The sequence below is a fragment of the Corvus kubaryi genome, unplaced genomic scaffold, assembly GCF_017639235.1.
Source record: "Corvus kubaryi isolate FWS band 111438036 unplaced genomic scaffold, C.kubaryi_AGA036_p1.0 138, whole genome shotgun sequence".
NCBI lineage: Eukaryota > Metazoa > Chordata > Aves > Passeriformes > Corvidae > Corvus > Corvus kubaryi.
This window is the reverse complement of record NW_024580672.1, coordinates 3,942,687-3,958,649: the sequence shown is the minus strand read 5'-3', so window position 1 is coordinate 3,958,649 and position 15,963 is coordinate 3,942,687. Positions and strand designations below refer to the sequence as shown.

General features: G+C 41.2%; 1 protein-coding gene across 1 annotated transcript in view; it reads left to right on the top strand.

Annotated features, from left to right (window-relative positions):
* Positions 1–2,673: 2,673 nt before the first annotated feature.
* SEC24C (SEC24 homolog C, COPII coat complex component) overlaps positions 2,674–15,963 on the top strand; it is a 37,955-nt gene continuing 24,665 nt past the window's right edge. The window contains 4 exon segments of the mRNA XM_042018669.1: positions 2,674–2,761; positions 9,809–10,011; positions 12,961–13,044; positions 15,474–15,615. Of these exon segments, the coding sequence (XP_041874603.1) occupies positions 9,837–10,011; positions 12,961–13,044; positions 15,474–15,615 (401 nt within the window). The 5' untranslated portion in view covers positions 2,674–2,761; positions 9,809–9,836.

Sequence of the window (15,963 nt, the reverse complement as noted above, 5' to 3'; positions counted from 1 at the left end):
GATGGATCTCTCACCGGAATGTGGCTGAAAATAGCACACCTCCTGTCTCTCCAGAGCTTTGTCTGACACTCTTAAAGCTGGAAGCATTTCAGTAAAAATTTTATTTCCACTTTGCATTCCAAATGCAAATCTTAAGAGTCACTCAGTACTCAGGATTCATTAGTATGAGTTTCAGGCAAGGACATGTCACTGGCAGAAACTTGAACAAGATCAGGTGATAGCACCTGACCCTATGAATTGAACAAAACCAGCTTGAAATTAATGTGCTCTCCACTTCTATTTTCTTCATGCAGCTAGTGTTATTACTCAGTAGCACTATGTGCCTGCCCCAAAAGCTATGGGCAGACTATAGATGTACTGTGCTCCCTCTGCAGTGTGCTGCTCCCTGGCATCCCCTACATCCACTCGTAATATTAGACACTGGGACCAGAATAGCTGGGATTAGCTACACACATGGGATTCAAACAGTTCTCTGCAGGGCACTGCTTACATAGACTCAATGGCCAAGAGCAGCTTTGTACCCAGGTCATAGAATCAGAGAACAGTTTGGGTTCATTTAAAAAAGAACTTTTAAGGATCATCTAGCCCAACCCACCTGCAATGAGCAGGGACGTTTTCAACTATATCAGATTGCTCAGAGCCCTGTCCAATGTGACCTTGAGTGTTTCCAGGGATGGGGCAACTGCCACCTCTCTGGGCAACCTGTTACAGTGCTTCATAGCCTCATAGCACAATTTTTTTTCCTTCTATCTAGTCTAAATCTACCCTCTTTTCATTTAAAACCATTACCCCTTGTCTTATAACTATAAACCCTACTAAAAAGTCTGTCTCCATCTTTCTCATAAGCCTCCTTTAAGAGGCTCTCCTCAAAACCTTCTTCAGGCTGAACAACCCCAACTCTCTCAGCCTCTCTTAGTAAGAGAGGTCTTCACCCCTCTGATCATTTTCTTGGCCTTCCTCTGGACCTGCTCCAATGGGTTTATGACTTTCCTGTGCTCAGGACCCCAGAGCTGGATGCAAGTCTCTAGGTGAGGTCTCACTAGAGTGGAGTTCTTCAGTATTTTTTTCTTTAGGACCAAGACCTCCTAGCCATCCCAAGCCAGGGAATTATAGAAGAATTAAAGTCCATGTTCCCCCTTTGTTACAAGACTTAAAACATAATTTTCTGTTAAGGTCCTGAGGACAAGCTTACCCTTACCTCTTCCTTATTCTGCCATGTGCTTAGCTCTCAGTGACTAGTATCCTTATACCGTAAGATCCAGAGCATGTACTTTTGCTGTGATGCCATTGCTTGGTTGACTACTCCATTGCCAGTACTATAGCATCACTCATCCAGTACCATTGTATATTGCTGGTGGGCACACACCAACACAATCATAGAATCATAGAATCATCAAGGTTGGAAGACACCTTTGAGATCATCAAGTCCAACCATCCACCCACCACTACCACTGTAACCACTAAATCACGTCACCCAGCACCAGATCCTGATGCCTCCTATGTACCTCCAGGGATGGTGACTCCACCACACTCCTGGGCAACCTATTGCAATGCTTGACCGCCTTAACAGTGAAAATGTTTCTAATATCTAATCTGAGTCTCCCTTGTCTCAGCTTTAGGCTATTTCCTCTTGTCCTCTCTGTAGCCAAAGAGATGAGTTCCGCCCTCACTGCAATCTCCTTTCAGGCAGTTGTGGAGGGCAATGAGATCCCCCATGAGCCTCCTCTTCTCGAGACTAAACAATCCCAGATCCCTCACCCATTCGTGTAAGACAAATTTTCTAGACCTTTCACGAGCCTTCTTGCCCTTCCCCGGACACACTCCAGAACCTCAATGTCCTTTCTGAAGTGAGGAGGCCAGTAGGGCCTACTGAAGGCAGTAATTGAGGTGTGGCCTCACCAGTGCCCAGAAGGGAGGGACGATCACTTCCCTGTTTTTAGTAGGGAGTGAACAACTTTTTGCACCTCGGTGCAGAACTGGCCCTAGTTACTCCCCTGTCACGGTCTCCCACAGGCCGCTGATGGGACAGGCGGCCAAGGGCACCGTGGTCAGTGGTGTCCGCGGCTCAGCAGCGTTCGGCCGTGCTCTGCTTCCGCCTCAGCTGCCCGTGCGGACAGTGCTGGTTCGCTGTGGCGAGAAACAGCCCCAAAGCCCTTCCCCGCAGCCGCCTCCCGCCCCACTCGGGACGTCAGCGGCCGTAGCCTCCCGGCGCCTGCGCCGCATCCGGGCCCCAGCGGGCGGAGCGCGGACGTGGCAGCGGCGGGCGGGGAGCGGCGGGGCGGGAGCCGGAAGCGGGCCCGGCAGTGGCGGCGGCAGCGGTGGTGAGTGAGGCCCGAAGGGGCTTCGGGTGGCCGGGCCCACCGGCGGGGCTGGGAGGTGCCCGCTGCGGGCGGGCGGCACCGTGCCCCGCGGCCCGGCTGCGGCCCGGACCCGAGGCGCCGCTGCCGCTTCCTCCTCCGGCGAGGCCCGGCGGCGCCCGGTGGGGTGACGCGTTGGGCCCACCGTGCTGCGCGCCACGGGCGGCTCTGCAGAGCCTCGGGGCTCCCCGGAACGCGCCCGGGCGGGAGCGTCCGCACCGCCCGCGGCCCGGCGGGTGCCGGGGAGCTGCGGGGCCGGGCCGGTTGTCGGCGGGGCCTGCACTTCCAGTGCCTGGCTGCCCCGAGGGAGCCGTCGGTGTCCCGGTGAGGTGCGGCGACTCCCGGCGGCTGCGAGTCGGACCGTCGGTCCCGTCCGGAGAACCGAGTGCTTTTTTTTGGCCGGGGGGCGCCGCGAGTCAAATACCCCCCTTTCCAACCTTCCTAATCTCCTGTAATCCGCGGATCTTTCCCCTGGCGTTTGTGCTGTGCTGTTCAAGCTTTCATTCATTCGAGCTTTGTAAAGGATGGTCGTCTCTTGCGGAGATCCGGCGGCTGAGATTGGTTGGATTTGGTGGTAAAACTTAGTGGTTGCTTGTCTGTGGCTTTGAAAAAAGGAAGAAGGAAAGTAAAGGAGATGGCATGATCGAAATGCAAGTGTAGTCTTGAAAAGGTGGTTATGCAAGATGGGACTCTTGCTTTCCATGTAGATGGTGCTTGAAATGTGTTTATTTTTTGTTGTTGGAGTTTGCTTTCACTCCTTCTGAGGAAACGCTTTTGATGGAGTACAGTGAAGCTTAGTTCCCTTTTTTTTTTTTTTTTTTTTAGTGTACTGAGCTCTGAGAGAGACTTTGCAAAACCATCCAAACTGGCCTGTAGTTTAAGTTCTTTTTAAACTTACTGGCTAATGGAAGTGCTTGCTGGAACATAAGAGAATTGCTTATGCCTATGTCATAAGTTATCCACAGGAATTAATGTTTGTACTGTCATTGAAAATACAGATTTTTGTAGTTTGGTACTCAGTTGATTGTTAGCTATTAATGTGATAGTTGCTTAAAAGTATTTCTAGGTATTTCTGTTACAGGATTCTGTAGTTAACTTTACCAAATGTTGCCAGGAATGTTGGATAGAAATCACCATCTGAGACATAACATGCAAATTCTTTTTTGTTGTTTTATATAAGCAGTATAAAATCACATCACTGGAATGGGAGGTGACTGCTGATTTTGTACTAAAGTTTTTACTGTTTACTAATAGGAAGTTTTCCTGAATAAATTTAGGGAACTCTGGCTTTAATATTGTTTTTTTCTTTCCCCCAACCTTCTCCTAGAGTAGGTGTTCCAGTTATGGGATGGATAGAAATATATGTAGCCTAAAACTTCCAAGCTTTCTTCTTTAAAGGAGACTTACTTTCAATCACGTGTATACATACACTCTGTGAAAACGTAAACATTTCTATCCATTTTTTTGTGGCACTAGTTCCTGCTAATGGAACTACCCTTTTTGTCTTGAAGCCGTGCCGTTCAGGATTCTTTTTATTGCTGTAGACAGACTGTGAAGTGGACATCAATATAAAAAATATATAATTGCTTCTTAATATGCTGCGGCACTCATTCCAGGTTCTAATTTCATCACTGAAACCTGGTTTATAGCAGTGAACAGCTATTTAAAGGATTATTTTTTTGATGAGTGGTTTGGTGCTTGTACCTCTTTGAAAGTTTTTTCCTGCTATGGTAGGGCTGTGTTATCTTCCTGTAACAGTTATTAACAGAAGGAGGGTCAAAAATCAAAGGAAGAATTGATGGTTGGCTAAGGAAGGGCAAGGTACAAAGAGTCAACAACAAGGTCTCTTCAGAAGAGAGAAGGTGGATGTTTCTTGTTCTTTAGGTTTGGAAAGCTGTGTTAGGGATAAATTGTGAAGAGAGAGCTTGTTTATACATGTTCAGCAAGATTCACTGTTAACTTAGAAAGCACTAAAAGACAGTATAAAATGGCAGTATGTATTAGGAAAAGCTAATTCTGACCTTTTTTAGTTTCTTGCAAGTGATGGAAATCGTGTAATGTGTATTTGTGTAGAGGTAGTCAGAGCACAGAAATTGTGGATGAAAGATGGCCAGTGTTACAATGTATGTGAAGAAAACTTGTTTTTTAGTCTTATTCTATATATTCCCATTCTTACTTTCTTCCTTCTGGCCTATTCTCTAAATTTGAAACTGCCCACGTAACTTTTTCTAATCAATTATGCTTATGCAAGGTTCACAGAAATGATTCTGATTACTTCGCTCATTGTAGCGTATATATGGCTGCATGTATGTGGAGGTAGCTAAGAAATAGATCTTTCACTGTGATTTTGTTTATGCTGTATTGTCAGTGACTTTGTCAGTGACAGGGTTGCTCTTCAGAAGCCATGATCATAACAGAGCGTTTTTCAAATCTTTTCCTGGAGCTTTATTACTGTGATAGAGATGTGAATCAGTCCCACCAGGAGACTTGAGTCAACAAAGTATAAAATGTTACTGAAGTAGAAATCTGGTGGTGATGGCAGGGGTTGGAAGCAGTGGTAGTTTTAAGGATCGGTCAAGACTAAGATGGGGTTTTTTGTAGTCAGTTTTTAATCACTTTCACTCTTGTAACTTGTATACTGTATTGTACCTTGCCCAGGATGATGAATCAGCCTAACAAAACCGGGTTTAGTGTGGTCCTTCTTTAGAAGAGTATAGAAGTGATCACGCCTTAGATTCACTTTGAAAACTGTGTCTTATACCTTTCATGAACTGTTAAACGTTTCTGGCAGTAACTCAAAATGCATAGATGAAGAAAATGTTCCCTGTGGTGTAACAAGTTGAGAATCTGCACAAGCAGGAAGACAGAGTGCCACGTATTACAACCAGATTGGAGTTGGTTCCAATGTTGCCATTGGGTTGATTTGGACAAATGTGTGGGAAGCATTTGTTACAATGGCCTGTGGGCTTACAGATTAGTTGGCAGTTGACTTCTAGGACATGAGTTTCTTTTCCAGGATTTTCTATAGAAAAAAAACTGAGGAATTTTTTATATCTGAAAAGAACTAAGTGTTCCATGAGTGCTCGTAGAAGACATAGTCAAGCTGTCAATGAAACAAAAGCAAGGACATCTGCCTTTCCAAAGAGTGTTCTTAGCTCCAGAGTCTAGGTCTTTGTAAGAGTAGCAAAACCGTGCTGCTTCCAGAGCAGAAACATTAAAAGCACTGTAGGCAATATTCTAAATTGCTGGTGTTCTCCTTCTATCCCATCTTTTTGGAAATAGTTTTGATTTTTGTGTTAAAGTAAATAGACATATCTCCTTCAGTTTCAGGATAACATAGGCGGCCATGTTGTTGTCTTGGGTTGTGTGTGGGATTTTTTTGTTGTTATGGGTTTGGGGTTTGTTTTTTTTTTTAAAGTATTCATCTCCTTGGAAGTTGAAACAAGTCTTTTCCTTCTCTGGGGCCAGTAAAAAAAGGCGCTAGCATCTTTCTGAAGGAAAGTAATTTTGCTGTATGCCTTTCCTTTAGAAAATGAACAAGAACTGATGAGATCAAGCTTTTCAGTTTCAAAAGGGAGTTAACAGTGAATACAGACTATAAAAAATGATGAATATGAAGTTTTCAGTGATCTGGGAGGTTTGCTCATTGAAATGAGCTCATATGAATCACTAGGTTTTTTTTAAGCATGTCATAAAAACTTCACTGTGGCCTGATTTGTGTGGATACTGAGGAATCTTGAAGCTATTGTAAAAATGTAGATACTCCATACCCCCCACATTATTCCTGTGTATTTTCCTCCCATCGGTTTATTACTGATCTTCACTGGTTGTCTGTCTAGTACAGCAGCCTTCTAGTGTAATTGTAGCTTTGTAAATGTTTTGACCAAAACTTCATGGTCAGCTGCCTTTATACAGAGGAATTGAAAATGGCACAGAGTGACTGCTTCCTGCTTTACAGGAAAATTGTTTTTTATGGTAATGACCACTTGTCACAGATTTTTTTGTGTAGCATCAGTCCTGCTTGTTTGAGCCTTGTGTATCGTAACTGCTGACTAGTAATATGTTCAACACCATGTGTCAGTATTGTTTGGCTTAGTTTTGGTAATGTTACTATGTGCAAAGGAATCCTCAGCATTTTTATCCAGTGAAATGGCCTGTTATCTCCATTTCTCCCTCTCTGGTATATGTATTCTATCATTCTCCAAATCCCACCCACCCTTCGTGTCATAAGACAGAGCACAAAATTCTCCCCTTCTCCATATCTCTTCAAGTGAGCAGGTTCTAATTTACACAGAGATGTTTTTTGAGTGGAGACAAAATGAACATTTGATACAAATAACTTGTACTGGGGAAGAAGGAAAACAGACTCAGTGACAATTGTCTTCCACCTTCTCAGAGGCAGATACTCTTGGTCCTGCCTTATGGTATTTCACATCAGTGATGAACAAGCATGCCACAAGCCTTATGTTCAGAGAAAGTCGAGCACCAAAATAATGAAGCAGCCTTGTCCGCACTTCAGCACTGGACTTGTTAAGTCTCCTTTCTTGACCCTCTGCCAGCATAGAGCAAGTATCAACTTCTGGTGTGGTGGAGATGAACCTGTGCTGGCTGGCACATGGGCTAGCTAAAGGTCTGAGGTGTATCTACCTTTCAGCTGGGATGCTGAGTTAGAACCGTCTTGTTTGTGTAGCTACTTTTTCCACAAAACTAGGAGATTATCTCAAAACTCTTTTTCTCTGTAAGATGTGCATTAAATCAGCTTACCTCTCAGTTTTGGTATTGTGGAGAGCAACAAGCTGACAGATATCACCTGCTCAGGCAGGAAATACTGATATCCATGTGAGGGAGGGAAGGCTGAGAAGGGAATATTAAAAGGTCATCAGGTAAGATCACGTACTGGATATACACTCACAGCAGTAAATCAGAAGTGGTTTGCAAGGGACATGCTTGAGTTCTTGTCCTATCATGCTTTAGAAAAACAGGAGAAAAATCATGAAAGATTGGTCTTCTGCCCTGTAGTAATTCCTTGTTCGAACATTGGATCTGTTCAGGGATTTCTGTAGGTCTAAAAGGAGTTATCCTGTGGAATACTGCTACTCTGCAGCTCTTCTGGAGGAGGGACCTGTTTGCAGGGGCAGTGACTAGAAGCCAAGTTCCTTGTGTGCGATCCAATAAAACAGGGGCAGGAAGGAGAGAAAGCAGCCCTCCTTTCTTGTCAGAAAGCCCTGCCCAGATGTTCCAAGATGAGAAGGTGGAGGAGTCCTCTCAAAGTGGTCTTCCTTCCCTGTACCCCCACCTTTGCAGGAGGCACTTTCTTGTTTTACTGTTTGTACAGAACAGGAGGTGGCTGAGAGTAGGTCTGTGATTGCAGTGTGGTGACACTGATTGCCTGCCTGGGCAGGAAGAGGTTAACCTTTCAGGGAACTTGGGAAGGGAGCAGGTCCCAAAGTCCAGACTTCCTCGCCACATGGCTGCTCAGGTTAGACTGTTTTGCAGAACTAAGTCAAAGGTGGTGTGGGAAACCAGAATTTTTAGAGATTACACGTTATGACAGCAAGAGAGTAACCATGTTTAAAACCACTGCAGGCTGGTGAAAAATTCTGTCACGATCTTGTAAGCTGTTGCAAATGACATGTTAACTTTGAAGAGCAAATTACCTTTAAATATTTACAAGGAGATCTTTTTCTAAACAAAAGCCCTATCTTTGCCTTTATACAGCTTGGAGAAAAAAAATGTAAAACTTCATTTATTTCCTGTCATAAAAGTTTAAAATCTAATTTTGGAGTACGTATTAATAATTTTAGTACTGACATTTGTCATGTTTACTAGCTGTAGGAGGTTAAATGTATTTTTTATGTATTGTGCTAGCTTTCTTTTGTAAATAATTCAATCTCTCTATTGTGATATATGTATTTTCCCTTTATTATATGTATGAAAGAATTTCTTCATGTGGATGATTCTTACAGAGCTGTAGTTCTTCCAGTACCTTTGCTGTACAATTGTGGTGTCAGCTGCTGAAATAATTCTTTGGCATTATATTTTTGGTAATGGGAAGAACCAACTTTTACATTGTTTGGCATGTGCTAATCAAAGTGTAGGCAAACCATCTTGGGGATTTGTTACCTGATTGAGTTAAGCTACAGATTCCTGGTCAGGCTTTGCCTCAAGTGGTTGGTGGCTGTTGCACCTCTGTCTCCTCTGTGCTACAATTTACTTGGTATCTTTAATGCACAAGTTCATCATAGGGTTTGGAGAAAAATACGAGGGCAACATTAGTTATTTATTTTACTTTTACTTTGCATTTTTATATAAACTTTATATAAAAAGTTTTTCAGTAAATAATTTAGTTGCCCTAAGCACATTTCTTTAGTGTTAGTGTAGGTAGTCTTAGCTAAAGAGGATAACAGTGGCATGGAGTGTCCAAAGAAGTACAGGCGATGCAAAATGTTCTTATGAGAACCACACCACGAGGGAATCTTCTGCCCCTAAAGTCATCTCCTTGACTCTCCACAAACGAAAGGCACGATGGGTTATCTGCCTGCTTGCTGTTGTGAGAATTGCCTGCTTGGTTTGGGGTCTTAAATAACATTACTGCTTTTCTTGTTATAAAACTAGTCAGTCTCTTTATACAGTTAGTTAGGGGAATTGGGACTCTGTCTGTTAAGCAAGATTTCTTGTGAAAGTTTGCTAAGAAATGTCTCTCCTGTCTCTGACACTCTTGTTTCAGGTCTTAACTTTGGTATAACTCCTTTAGTGCCATCTTTGCCTGTGATAATTTTCCATTTTGAACGTCTTTCCTAGGTGAACATATTGCTTTTGGAATATCTTTGTTTTATGAAATGTATGTACATAGTAAGGAATTTAAATCATCTATTGCTAAAAAAAAGAAGAGACTATAGCCCCCTATGCCAGTCCTGTTCTAGATTCTATCAAACACTTCAAGCAGCTGCCTTTGTGGATGGTGAAGTGTGTTGCTTGTAACAAGGAAACATGATCAAGTAAACTAACACAGAGGTGACAGCTGAACTTGTTCAGTGTTATTGAAGTGTTAAGGAATATTAAGGAATCACTCATCTATATAATGAAATCTATTTTCTGTTGGTCTGATTCTGTGAGGTGGAGGTAGTTCGTAAGGTTTCTCAGGAAGCTTGATAATAATCTGCTATGGAATGGCAAACGATGGTGTTTCTGTCGAAGGTGATGATCACAAGTCTAACGAGGATGAAACGCTGACTAAGTTGATTAGAAAACATAGTTTCTGAAAATACTGTTTTAAATAGCTCTTGTAAAGCATTTATATTACTTGAAAAAATTGCTGTGCAAGTGTAAGTTACCATTAATGTCTTAGCTTCCCAAGTATCTTAGGATCTCTCACTTATTTGAAAACAGTAGGGATGCTGACCAGTTTGGTTTTATATCTGCTAAAAGTCATTTTTCCCCCCTTTTTGCAGGTGAGATTAGTTTGGGGATGTGAATACAATGAGTGTAAACCAGCAAGCTCACACGGGGCCTCCTTACGGGCAACCTCAGCCTGGATATCAGGGATACCAGCAGCCTGCCTACGGAGCACAGTCATTGCCAGGGGTTCCTCAGTCGCAGTATGGAGCTTACAATGGGCCGATGCCAGGATATCAACAGCCAGTCCCTCCACAAGGTACTGCTCAGTCAATACTTAATGAATGTGTGAATTGTGGCGTGGATGGAATTTTTGCTGTATACTTCCTATTGTAAGTCTTCTTTTTTCTTGTGATAGCGATTATCTTTTTTTCTCTATGTAATTTGCATGATGCTAAGAATCATGTCATCACATATTCTGAAGTTGTTGTGCTGTCTCTTATCCAGTTTATAGGGCTTACTCTTCTTTTGGTAGTACATAAAATTAACGCATTGAGAAACAGCCTGCTTTTTTCTCTATGTCCATGTCCCTATGTTACTGAAGCACCTGACTAGAAGAGTCTTCCTGGTGAGGTTATGTCGAGAGGCAGCAGTTAGGGACTGTAACAGATTTATAATTGAGCCTGCCTTACATTATTGTGTAGAAAGATCTGCCCTCCATCCTGAAAGATTAAGACATACAACTCTAGGTAGAAAGCGTATTTGGAGCTATTTTCTCTAATGTCTTTAAATTCAATAAAAAGTTTGTAGACATGTGGCAAGCTAATGTATTCCAGAATTTCACTGATTCTGCAGGATCATATCCCTTGTTATTTTTGTCTGTTAAAAAAAAAAAAAGAGTAATTGAACTTTTGATTTCCTGTTTTCAAAAGGAAGGCTGACTTTTATAAAGAACTTTGTGAGTCTTGGTTTTCAAGTACCTGAAATGCTTTGGGAAATCAATAGTGACTTTAACATGTGAAATGTAGAATAGAAAATAACTATAGCTTTGAATACAAGTATGTCTGCCTTTTCAGATCGCAGGGATGAATTCAGTTTTGCTGAAATTAGCACAACATGAACTTAAAAATATTTGTTTAGGTTTCAGATGGGTGTTCTAAGGTAATTAGGACTATGCTGGTCATGCTAATCATCTCCGTACTATTCCCCCTGCAAGTACATCTTCAGTCTTTTGCAACTTCTTGAATTTTAACCCAGATTCAATGAGGATAGAACAACCAAAGTGCCTCTAGTTGTCTTGAAATGAACAGAAATGGGGGACTGAAATTTGGGTGCTGAATAATTGCACTGTTGGATTTTTGTGTAGAGTTAGTAGAGTAGCGGAGTAAAAGAGTTGAGTGTGGTGTGGTAAAGAATGGGTTATTCAGTTGCTCCATCTTCCTTTTCTTTCCTTAATCCTCTTCCTCCCATGCTTTCAATAAATCTCTTCTAACAGCACTTTCTGAGAATTTTGAATTAATTTCACAAAGGGTTTGCATTCTATAAAAGTAATGAAAATCATCTCGAAGTGGAGGAAAGAAACCCTGCTTCCCGGGAAAACAGAGGCAGAGCTCAGCCACTGAGCACTCGTTTTGACTGCTCGCTGTAGCCATTGACTAGCTTGTGTTTTCTGTCCAATGGAAGGAATGGGGAGAAATTGTACTTGCTTTAGTGAGGGAGAGAAGGGGATTCAAGAAGAAGAAAAATTACCACAGATTTGGAAAAGTTGCATCAGTGCAGCTATTTATATAAAAGAGGTTTTGGCTGTTAGCAGTGTGAAGAGTGATTAGGGTGTTTGTGAAAAGAAACTGATGAGCATCTCCTATCAGTTACTTCAAGAATTTTCAGACTTTACAAGCCTGACAAGCATCTCTTTTTAAGGGAATTAACTTTTTTCTTCTGGATTATTTCTGGTTTGCCTTTTTTAATTTTGGAACAGTGGTTCCAAAATTAAGTGTGGTTCATGACAGCTCAGTAATGACATACCTAGATACCTTGAAAACATTCATATACACTTGTGCAGATTAAAAATGCAGATTTTGTGCCAGTAATGATTGAAAGGTGATGTGACACTGAGGGCAACAAGCTGGTCTCATTTGAACAACAAAAGTGTTTTGCACTACTCAGATGGTGTCTCATGTACTTTATTGTTATTATCAGGCAAAGGCCATCCACAGTTTGGGGGAATTTTTTTCCATCTTTTTTTCTGAGCCCATCATTCCTGGACTTAGTAGACTGTATTAAGGAAATCTCAGTTGTCAGGCTGTGCATTTTGGACCTGCTGTTTAGGATTCCTAGCTTTAGAAGAAAGTAATGTAAAATTCAGAGCACTAGCACAACAGCCAGAGGTTGACCTGTCAGTGGCTGCTGAGTATGAAATCCCTGTGGAAGAGGGAGTAAAATGAGCAACACAGTATGAGAAACAGTAGACAGGTGATAGTAAACATAGTGACAGTTATCCTTTCTACCACCACACATAATGTTTACTGCAAGTCTTTGTGGCAAGACCTGTTGTAGCTGCATAATGTAGAGGAGAGAGAATTAATTTCAGAGGCAGGAATTTAGGAAACACTGAGGGGTAAAAGGAAAACGGCCAGTGTTATTCTGTAATCTCAAAATAGTTGTCTTAGGGATTTATTTTTAAAATAACAGTAAAATTGCTTGGAGGACTGAGTGAAGAAATGTTGGGAGCCAGTGCCATCCTTAGTCAGGGAGAGTTTTGCATCTGATTTATGTGGCAAACCCTGACTCTAACTAAATGGAATCATGGGAATGCTGTGGCAGTGATGATAATCTTTCTGGGGACCAGAAGTGGAGTGCTGTGATGCTAGCTGAAAATAGTCGCTTCTTGTTACGAGAATAGTGAAAAAACCAGAACAATTTTGTCCTGGTCCTTTAGTCAGTCTATTGGTTTCCTTCAGATGAGGTCATGTGGTTAAAATGCAAACACAATTATCTGAATACCATTAACAATTAGTCTGTGACAGGATCATTTTACATTAGGCTTAGTTTATGAAACTGTTAACATTTGTGTTAGTGTAAAGACTATATTTGTAATATGTTATGCATGGTAGAAGAGAGGAAGTGTAGCTTAAGGAACAAGGTGGTAGATGACATGAATTTTGTGTATATGGTATTTTCTGGACTGCAGGCTGTTCTCAGCATTGGAAAGGCTGTTTCTCAGTGCTTTCTCTCAGGCTTGATTTACTGGTGTATTCTGTCTTTCCAGGTTACTTTCCTTCCTTGGGGTTTCCTTCGAAGGGTTCTCCTGTATCTCTCAACTCTGACACTTCTCTTGCACCTAATTTCATAGGTAAATGGTGTTCTTTCTGTGGGAGTGTTTGTGCTGTGTCACTGCTTCTGTGCCAAGTTCGCCTTTAATATGGATACCTATCTCAAAGGTTGGGTACCTGATTGTTTAGGCAGAGGTGGGTGGGGCATTTCCTAATCTATTTGTAGGCAGCATTCCAAAAGCATAAATAGGATATGAAGAAATAACCCTAGTAGAAATCCCTTATGCATGCTGATTCATAGATAATACTTGACTTGTGACTAATGTTTTCTGAAGTCTGATTTCAAAACCTGAATTGGCTCATTCAGGTTCTGTCAGGTACAACCCTTAGTTTAAAAGAACTGGGTCTCACACTTGAGAGGGAAAGTGAGGTTTGAAGGGATAGCATTGAAAAGAAGTGAAAAATCTCCTCAAACCACCAGGAGATTGTTACTGGAAGTCATGAGATTTGTGTAGCTTGTGCTTTCGTTTAAGGGAAAAAACAAGTTTTTGACTTTCTTGGCTATACTTAGAATCGAAATACATGCTAGGAATAATTACTTTTCCGAAAGTTGTGACTTGAAATAGGAAACGTCTTTTCACAACTAGCAATCAAAATGTAAGAATTAGAAATGCTGCAAGAAACCATATTGTACTTTTCCTTTTTTCTAACTAGTGGTATTTTGGAAGAACTATTTTTAGTGGTGTCAATTTTTTTTGAAGATTAGGGTGTCAGAAGACCACCAAAGCCCACCTCAGGGCTTTGAGGAAAATCATAGGCATTTCCCATTTTGCTGTCAGTTACCTCCATTTTGAAGTCTTTAATAAGTAGGAACATCTCAAAGATGTTGGAAGGGGAACTTGAGGATTTGTCAAGAAAAATGAATATTAGGGTAATAAACCACTAGATACCTATACCTGTTCTAGTGATTTCTTATTCAGTGACCATTTGAGCAGTCTGTGGTTGGGGTTCCAGAAGTATACTTGTGATAAGAACTAGAAAAAAAATACTTCGAAAGCTTTTTCTGAAGTAAACAATATTTGTCAAATGGTATGCCTGTTAAATTTGGGGGTGGAGGAATTTGACTTAATATATATAAAAAATGTGTGTAGGATCCCTCCAGGAACTGGATTAAATATGCCTTCAAAGACAAAAGATAAGAAGGCCAAACAATTTACATGTACTATCAGAGGAAAGAAAGTACAAAGTAGATGGCAGGTATCACAAAAGAAATACCCTACGAATAGTTAGAGATCAGGAAGTGCTTAGCCAGAGGAACAGTAAGATGAAGGTGCTGTAACAGTAGTTTAGAAAAGACAAGATTAATGAGATTAAAATATATAAAAATAATAAATGTCTCTAGGAGTGATTAAATCCTGTTTAAAAATGAAGAGCAGCAGGAGGTTTAGTAATAAAGAAAAAACCCCAAGAAATTATCAGTTATTCATACAAGGTCTAGTTAATTCCTTCCTTGACTTTACATCCCCAGGTTTGCTAAGAATTGGATGTAGCAGCTAAGATAAAATGTATGAGTTGAAACCTCATGCTTTAGGGTATAAATTACACTATAGAATTGAGAAATGGCTCCCCTTTATTTCCTATTTTGTAATGGTTCCTCACAAGAAGGTTTCAGAATCCCTTTGAAATTTGCCATGCGGGTCACTGTCAGAGTGACACAACAGTGTGTGTGTGTGTGTGGCCCTGGTCTCATGGGGCAGTTTTAGCCATCTGTACTTAATGATACCCCATACATGAAATAGGTTCCCTTGTGGTTAACAGGCATGGTCATACAGTTGTTCTAATTACCAGCATTGTTAATATAGTATTATTAAAAGAGAAGTTTATATTCTCTTTTTTGGAAGTAAAAACTGCAGTTTGTCTGCTGGTATTGTATCCAACATTTTGTGGTCTGTGGAAAGACTGGTTTCTGAGGCAAATATGTTTAGGCTGTGACTGAACGAGCTCAGTCTGAAAGATGGGAAAGTATTTGTGTCTCAACCCTGAGAGGCTGGAAAGAACAGTCTGTAGTGGCCCCCATAATGTTATATATAAATGCAGTAAATAATGTAGTTTTTGAAAACTGAATCTGCTTGCATAGCCTGCTTACCTTTGAGATAGGGAAAACTGACTGTAATGAACATCAGATTACATTGAATACTCTTCTTGGTTTAGAAAAAAATAATTGGTCTTGGAGGGGAAAGGATTCGGTGTCTTACTGACAAGGTAATTTTCTTTTCTTCATAAAAGGTGAAGTTGTCTTTTGAAGACCCTCCACAGCACATATTTTCTGCTTGATCTATGTGGAGATAGTAACTAGTGACACTGACTAAAATTATTTGTGCATAACTTATTTGTTGCTCTTGGAGTATTGTTACAGCAATTCTGCACTTGAATTTTTCATGGTAGTTGGTTCAAGCCCTTGTTTTTATAATTTGTGATATTTTAATTTTTTTCCCCCTTATGTTTGTAGGTTCCTTAAGAGCCGCGCCAACATCTGGAGCTCCCCCTCCAACCTCTGGAGCATCTCATCCTTCTGGCCACCTGGCATACAGTCAGTTTGAACATGGAGATGTGCAGAATGGGATTCCAGCCTCAGCAGCCCCGATGCAGAGGTGCATATGAGAAGAGTGAATTATAACAAAATCCTGCCTTGGTAGACCTGTGCTAGGTCTAGACTTTTTAGATCTAAGTCAAACTAAATACTTTTGGGTTTTGTGGTGGACATTGACTTTCTTCGTTGCTTTGTTATTGTTTTGGAGAAACATTTTGCCACAGGGGTATTTGTTAGTGAGTATATATGGAGATAAAAAACTTGTGGAAGGATATGAGCAGATGTCAAAGACTGATGAAAACCTCTTCTCCTCTTAAGACATTCTTTGTGGTAGTCATTTTCCCCTAAAAAAAATCTGATGCCCATGGTCTGTCTTGTCTTAAACCAATTGCATCCACACAACTGTAGT